We start from the raw sequence: 8,329 nt of genomic DNA, 5'->3' as shown, positions 1-8,329 counted from the left end.
CTGATGCCTGTAGTGTGTGAAACACCAGGCCGAACAAACCTATGAAATCTGATTAGTGTTTATATTTCAGCCCAAATTGTTTTTATTTTTTGGGGTTTAAATCTTTTTATAGGAGTACTGAGACGCTGGCAGTGCACTTTCAACCTCTGGAACGTTAAAATAAGCTTCTCTCCTGTCTGTGGGAATCAAAGAGCAGATATATTTGAGCTCTGCTTCGGCCAACGCTCTCGCTGACGTTCCTCAAGTTCATCCTGTGGTCGCCACTGGCAACACATCCCAGAATTCCCCTGCTGTCAACCTGAAAGGAGAGGCCTTCTTTCTCCCGCCTTTTTTTCTCTTTATGGATCAAAAATCCATTCGTGGAAAGACTGTTGGACCTTTAGAGGAAAAGGGGTCAATTTGAACTCAATGAACATACAAAAGTGTGTGTATTCGGTTCCTTCAGCACCCAGAGCGCCGTCCTCTGATAATGCTGGCTTTATTTCAGCCAGCGAGGGGGATTTTGGCCAGAAATGCATCAAGGGGCAACTTCCTTGAAGAAGCTGGATGAAACAAGAGTTTAACAGAAGTTGTGAGCATTATAGACTGCAAGAGTGTGTTCCCGGAAGTCAAATTTTCTCCATAGATAAACTGATTTCTAACAACTAATAAACATTTAAAGACAGACCAGTTGTGAGCTCTGAGGTTATTAACCGATGGTATACGCTTTTGTTGAAGCCAGCATTTCACATTATTTCTACTTAGAATCATGTTTAACGACGGAATTTTTAGCGAGAACTACATTACCCATGATTCTGCAAAGAATCTCCACCAATCAGAGAGTTCCAACAAGTAATTAGTGCCCGCCCACTTTCCAGCTGCACTGATCCTGGACGTATTTTTCCCATAGGGATTTATTAAAAATCTTTGTTAATGCATTATACGCCATTAACCTAACCAATCAGCGTCACGGAGAATCAGAACATTACAAGCTGATTTGAAGCAAAAAAGTTCATATAAAAAGATAAAGTGACGAGACTGTGAACTTTTAGTGAGGGAAAGAACTACAAACCCATGAAGCATTGTGAATGTCATTAATGAAATTAAAAATCCATATTTTACTGGTGATAAATGAGATGACTCCCCATTTAAATAAATAAAATTAAATAAAAATAAAAATTGATTACAAAACTATACAGGTATTCAAGGGCAGGCTCTGAGATAGTTTAGATCCTACCTGTCCTATCGCTACCATTTTGTTTATTTAAATGGGGAGTCATCTCATTAATCACCAGTAAAATATGGAGTGCAACAAGGATCCGTCCTAGGTCCCCTTCTATTTTCAATATACATGTTGCCCCTTGGTAATATTATTAGAAATTACGTTATTAGCTTCCAATAATGCATCCAATAATCAAGATCCAGATGTAAAAAGTCAATTTAGGCAAACTGATTGTCACTGAAGTCGTCATGTACACTAATGCACTTAAATTCACGAGTGTAGGTGGTGTAAATGTCTAGTTTTCTGTCTGGCTCATGGTGTTCAGCTTCTCAGTCGCGCTGCAGCTCTTCCCCTCCCGAGGACACTAACGCCGCTCTGTGCTCAACGCTTAGCCTGAGAAACAGATTCTGACTTAACTCATTTCTTACTTTCCCTCATTGTTGCTCTGCTGCTCGTGCACGCGTCTGAATGGAGACCTTGTGTCTATTGTTGCCCCTGTTAGTGATCACAAGGCATTTCGTTTGCCACCTTTCGTCACTCTGGACCTGTTTTTATACAGTCTATGCTCTCTGGACACAGTAGACACTGAACTAAACAGACTGGGATGTATTCCCATGACGGGCTTCAGCCGAAGAAACAGAATGAGAGTCCTTCAAAAACCTCAAAGCTCTGTTTACGCGATTGAATGATTGTCACATGACCTCATTACATTCATGTTTTATTTAGCAAGTAGCATCTACTTAACATCTGACCCCAGGTGTCACGCCTACTGAAACATGATTGGTTGCTTTACCTGTCAGTCATATGGACTCTTGGGCGGGCCTTGGCCATTTAAACCTGCCATCAGTCTGAAGGTCAGGCCACGCGACACTACTCATCATCTAACAAAAATGATTATTGTGCATTTTATTAATTTGCATTTAACATTTGACAGTCTTATCAAGATAAGTTTAGTACAGGAGTGTTTTTCACTTTTGGTTCAATTATAAGAATTAAAATGACGTCTGTTTATGTCACTGAATACATTTTTTTTTTTTTTTTTTTTTATCTGAGTTTCCATTTCGCAATTTGACTTTATCTTGCAATTCTCTGAATTCTGAGGTTTACATCTCGCAGTTCCAATCTTTCTTCTCGGAATTCTGAGTTTAATCTCACAGTTGTGACTTTCTTTCTCGGAATTCTGAGTTAAAATTTGAATTCTGACTTTATCCAATTGACTTTTTTTTTTTTTTTTTTTTTTTAAGTCAACTGCTTATCTCAAAATTCTGACATTTTTTCTAGGTCTGTATTGGATTTTTTGTTTTTGTTTTTTTTTAAGGGCAGAAACAAGCTTCCACAGAAAGTGATGGTTGAGCACAATGCATTGTGGGATGCCATATTCTGTACAGTGTGTAAAGTGTGTCAGATTTCCAGGGTGTTGTGAGCCAAATGAAGGCTAGTAGTTAGTTAATAATGCTAATCCTCCAGCTAAATGTAAATGTTGACAGTGTTTTACTGTAAATATCTGCATCAGAACAGTCCCATCCTCAGCACACAGTATATACTGCATACTACACTCATCTGTTCTGATACTTCAGCATGAAATGTTCTATTTAACGACTTTCTCTCTCTCTCTTTCCCATGTTGATTTTCTCTCTTTTTAGATCCGTGTGTGAGGCCAGTCATTCATGGCAGCTTTTCAGTAGCCGGCCTGTGTCTCAAAAACATTATACTTTAAGTGTTTGCTTGGACCAAGTGTTGAAGCACCGGCGCAGTGGGAGGTTTTGACATGGCTCTCTGCGTTTAACTGCACATCCTGTGAAAGTCTCCCTGTGTCCTGAATGTGGGAACTCTCAGTCCAATCAATCAAACGGGCTTCCGTGGGCCGTGAGCTGCTGACTCAGGTAGTGTGTGGGAGAACTGTGTGTTTTCAGCCACTTCCTCCTCTCACGACAGCTCAGTGCTCCAGAGGAGAACAACAAATTGGGGTTAAACTGTTATTAAAGTCCCCATGCAAACAAAATTGACTTTAATACTTATTGCTATTGTGAGTCATACAAATGTGCAATTGTCAATGCAGTTATTCAAATGTAATTCATAATTATATACATTATATCTTGCTGATTTAAAAAAGGTATATGTTATTTTATTTTAATACAACATAATTTCCCCCCTTTTTACTATATTGACTATTCCAATTACATATATATGTGTATGTGTGTGTATATATTACTAATTATAATTTAATATTTTGAGAAAATATAATTTATTTTTTTCCCTTTTGATTGGATGACTTCAATTTTTATTTTCTATCAGTTTATAAATCATATATATTATTTATTTTTTTTAAAGGTGGCCCACGTGTTGATTTAAGTGTATATAATTTATAATACTTTTATATAATAAAATCTAATGATATATAAATATTACATTTATTCTTTTTTTATTCTGGGAAGAATGTGTTGAAATTATACACAGGGATTATAAATAAACGTTTAAGTTTTAAAAGTGTGTAAAATGTATTATAATTTTTTTATAATAAAAAATTATGTATTTGTTTCCTTTTGACTCATAGATGACTGTATTAAATATTTTTTATAATTTATATAATTTTGTTGTAAGTGAATTTATTTACTTTCCCAAATAAATAAATAATTAACTGTATCCACTTCAAGTTTGTAGTTGTTTTATACACATCTTTGTGTTCTATCCAGCATTATATGTGATATTTGCATAAAGTTTTCATTTGTCTGAATAATCTGTAACTCATAATAAATAAATCGATTATATCTACAGATAATACCAGCTTTGAGATCGTGAGTGCCATAATAAGTGCATAATTATAATCTAGTTTTTGTATGGTCACTATTATGTTAATACTGAAGAGCAGCGCAGTTCGTGGTCAAACTCTGCCCTCTTGTGGCGGCGCTGAGAATCGCAGTTTGCGGTTTTCAAACGTATTCACTATAAAAAATTATCAAGTTTTCCCCAACACGTGGGTTTAAATCTACAAAGGCCAATGTGGCCAACGATATTATATATTTTTTAACTGTATTATCTTAATTAAAACAAAAAGGACTGGTGGGTTTATAAACACATGGCAGTGTACAGATAGATTACTGCTGATTTTAAAAGAAATCAAGAGAAAACTGATTTCAAAAGGGCAAACCAATACAGTCTTATATTACACTTATAATTGTCTTCTATAGTTACCTTTAAAGCCCATTAGGCATTACAATATTGCATCCTCCACCCAAAATCTCATTTTAAAATGAAAATATATACTAAATTATCAGGATTATTGCTGCATATCAAAAGTTGCTCAAATTGAAAATCTGCAACAACAAAAAAAATGAAAACTTTTTTTTTTTTTAAACACATGCTATGTCACAAATGCAAGATCAAAAAAAAAAATTAAAGCAAGTTTTTTTGGTCCTAAATATGTTTTCTTTTTGCAAATTTCCCCCTTTATGATTATAAGGTGACCCAGAGATATTCTCTAAGGATTTGACCAGTCTATCCAGGACTTTTGAGTCACTTAAAAAACATGCAACAACACCACTTCTGATTTTCTCCACTTTTATTAGTCTGTAATGTAAGAGCACAAACATACACTTTAAAAGAAAGTGTTTGGTCTCTTGGTGGTGAATCGGGGCTTGTGCTGGCGGCGCAGAACCCTGTGAGGAAGAGGGAACTTGATCTTGGAGTCCTGTTGAATCGAGAGAAAAAAACATTGAAGCCTTTAGATACAAGTTTAAACAGCTCTGTTATTATGCTTGCATCCATGCGCATTTGATAAAAGAAACTCTCAAGCATCATTTGAACATGGAAACTCACGTGGAACTGCTTGATGGCGGGTCTGCGGCATTTGTTGGCTGGGATGATCTGCACCTTCATGATCTGGATGGCGTGGGCACGAGCGCGATGCCTGGCTCCCATATCACGATCTGAAGCACACATCAAATACGTGACATTTACTATAGAGTTAAACACAGAGCAGCATCGCTCCTGCAGACAGGATCTCGTGTCGCACCTTGATTTCACTTTCAGCGGCACGTTTGACAGCCTGTGAAAGGCGACAAGGTTCGGTGTTTCTTTGTGCACACATGGCAAGGGCATGACACTGGGAGGAAATGACCTTTGGGTTTGTGTGTGCAGGATGAACGCGTGTGTTTGTGAAACTCACAGCACTGAGTGACCGCTCCAGACGTGGTCAGGTCTCTGTACTCGCGGTACATGTTGTGGGTCCCACTGCGAGAGTCGTAACGCAGCCAGATGCCAAAGTTCTTCACCTTGAGGGGCGATTTCTCATGGACCTGTGCAGGAACACAATATGGAAACAAAAAAGCGGTTAACCTCCAGGTATGCCATCTCAGAAACAGGAAAAAAAAGCTCCTGAGTTATAGCTCGACTACATTAAACGCACTGTTGTAGCATCTCAAACAGGAAAAGCTCTTAGCTAGCTGCTTTCATTACTAGCAGCTCAGAATCATTTCTAAAAAGAATCAATATAATGGGAATCAACCCCCTCAGTCCACACAAACCAATGGGAATCGACCTGTCAAATAAAAGGAACCCCCCATCAGTCAAATAAGAGACCTAGTCCCATCAAAAAAGGAAATCGAACCCCATCCCGTCATAAAAAAAGGGAATCGAACCCCATCCCGTCAAAAAAAGGGAATCGAACCCCATCCCGTCAAAAAAAAAGGGAATCGAACCCCATCCCGTCAAAAAAAAAAAAGGAATCGAACCCCATCCTGTCAAAAAAAAAAAAAAGGAATCGAACCCCATCCCGTCAAAAAAAAGGGAATCGAACCCCATCCCGTCAAAAAAAAGGGAATCGAACCCCATCCCGTCAAAAAAGGGAATCGAACCCCATCCCGTCAAAAAAAAAGGGAATCGAACCCCATCCCGTCAAAAAAAAAAGGCAATCGAACCCCATCCCGTAAAAAAAAAAAAAAGGAATCGAACCCCATCCCGTCAAAAAAAGGGAATCGAACCCCATCCCGTCAAAAAAAAAGGGAATCGAACCCCATCCCGTCAAAAAAAAAGGGAATCGAACCCCATCCCGTCAAAAAAAGGGAATCGAACCCCATTCCATCAAAAAAAGGGAATCGAACCCCATCTGTCAAAAAAGGGAATAAACCCCCACACATCAACAAATGGGAATCGACCCATCAAATAAAAGGAAAACAATCTCCCAATTCCATCAAAAAAAGGGAATCAAACCCCATTCTATCAAAAAGGAACCGATTAATGTTTCCACAAATAAACAACGGCTGTTATAAAGAGAAGGATCTCTCGTGAAACAGGATCGTGTCGCACCTTGATTTCACTTTCAGCGGCACATTTTACAGCCAATGAAAGGCGACAAGGTTCAGTGTTTCTTTTCGCACACATGGCAAGGGCATGACATTGGGAGGAAATGACCTTTGGGTTAGTGTGTGCAGGATGAGCGCAAAGTTGTGAAATTCATGGCGCTCACTGCAAAAGGGAACAGACTCTTCTTTAACAGTCTTTAACAGAGAGAGCCATTAATTCACATTGTTTGTTCACTAATAGGGACGGGATGTCTGATTCTTTTTTCCGGCAAACTGGTTCTCAGACTATCTTTCAATGAATTGATTCCAAAAACAAAACGACCGCAGATGCTCTTTTATGCATTTCTTACAATTAAATCATAGTATGTCTAGCTGAGATAAAGCTGTATGGGTGAACGTATATTGCTGATCATCACTCACTAAAACTGACTGTCAAATGACATGTTACTAACAAATAAATAGATCAAGCTAAGGGAATCGACTCATCTGGGAACCAAAAGGCCATATTCGTACCAGGCCACAGTAGACAATCTCTCCAGAGGCTTTCTTCATCTTCCTCAGCTGGGAGACGAAGTACCAGAAGCGAGACTTGGCCACCACATGGTTTGGGGCGAAGATCCTCATGCGGTACAGAGGAGGAGCCGGGTTCTTAGCCGAGGGCAAGAGACGCCCAACAACCTTATACTCCCGAAGCTGAAGAGAGAAAACACATTCAAATTGACATCAGTTCAAGAAAACCTGAATCTGAACACTTGTGAATTATTATAGGAGGATGTAAACTTGCACTGCAAAAACACAACATTTTAAGTTGTAAATAAAAATGAGAGTGCGTTTTAGTCGTAACAATTAAAAATAATAATTTGTAAGTATTTTGAACATAACTTACTTGCGATTTCGAAGTGATACGGTTTAATTTTACCATCGTTTTCTATAGATTAGGTCATTTATTGGTGTCTATTTCGTGGCGGTTTATCGATTGCTAGCACTTTTAGCATCAAGTTAAAGTGTTCAGAGTTTGGTAATTAAACCCATAAGGAAGGATCATCATTAGAGCATCGTTCACAGATTTAGATTGACATATACTTGATTTACATTAAAACTCACAAAACTATCACAGCTTTCCTAAATCAGGCTAACGTTAGCATAAAGGCGCTTCGAGCGAACTGACTGGAGTCTATCGCGTAGAAAACAAAGCCTGTGGTAAACAACCGCAGAGTTCAAGCACATCACTTTAATAATACTGGCTTAAATACGAGACTGAGTACTTTGAGAGTGTGTTAGACAGCAAATTAACTAAAAAAAATCCTAAAATGTGATTTATCGTGAGCACATGGGAGTTTTTCTACACCCGCCATGTTTCTCTGCGCTACAATCAACACGTCTAAGCTGATTTAGCGCTTGAATGCTAAACTTTTGTAGGGTAAAGTCACTGTTATGGATAGTTTAATGCCTTATGCGTGTTTTCATGTTATAACTGTGAGGTTTAAGAGAGTTTGAAGTGATTTTAAAAGGATTTTACGTACTGTGCCAGACGCCTTCATGGTGTCTCTCGCTGACGGCCACTGTGAAAGAGGAAGCAGCAGGGCGGGGAATCCTGACGTCAATCCGCTTCCGAGGGGGCGGGGCTTACTAGAAGCTTTCTTTGTTGGTCACTCAAAGCCGTCAATCATAGCAGCTAGCGGTCTTTTTTAATTATTATTTTATTTTAATTAACTTTAAAATAACACGCAATGCATACAGGTCGAACAGAAATGTGGGATAACACCTACATGTATTAAGATTCTGCAGGTTATTTATTTTAATACGATATTTTATACACTTCTTGTTT

The 8,329-nt window shown here is 38.3% G+C and overlaps 1 protein-coding gene and 2 non-coding genes across 3 annotated transcripts; all 3 read right to left on the bottom strand.

Annotated features, from left to right (window-relative positions):
• Window positions 1-4,742: 4,742 nt before the first annotated feature.
• Window positions 4,743-8,148, bottom strand: LOC113064863 (60S ribosomal protein L18a). The gene is made up of 5 exons (XM_026235836.1): window positions 8,025-8,148; window positions 7,015-7,194; window positions 5,367-5,496; window positions 5,018-5,127; window positions 4,743-4,889 (listed from the first exon to the last, which is right to left on the bottom strand). Exons 1-5 carry the CDS (start codon window positions 8,040-8,042, stop codon window positions 4,797-4,799), a joined length of 531 nt encoding a protein of 176 aa, XP_026091621.1. The 5' UTR covers window positions 8,043-8,148; the 3' UTR covers window positions 4,743-4,796.
• LOC113068794 (small nucleolar RNA SNORA68) lies at window positions 5,203-5,337 on the bottom strand. Its single transcript, XR_003279603.1, has one exon. It is a non-coding gene; the product is annotated as a small nucleolar RNA SNORA68 (small nucleolar RNA).
• LOC113068789 (small nucleolar RNA SNORA68) lies at window positions 6,495-6,629 on the bottom strand. The gene has a single exon (XR_003279602.1). It is a non-coding gene; the product is annotated as a small nucleolar RNA SNORA68 (small nucleolar RNA).
• Window positions 8,149-8,329: the final 181 nt, after the last annotated feature.

The sequence above is a fragment of the Carassius auratus genome, chromosome 4 (genome assembly GCF_003368295.1).
Source record: "Carassius auratus strain Wakin chromosome 4, ASM336829v1, whole genome shotgun sequence".
Classification (NCBI taxonomy): Eukaryota; Metazoa; Chordata; class Actinopteri; order Cypriniformes; family Cyprinidae; genus Carassius; species Carassius auratus.
The sequence above is the reverse complement of the archived record's forward strand: the minus strand, read 5'-3'. Positions and strand labels throughout refer to the sequence as shown.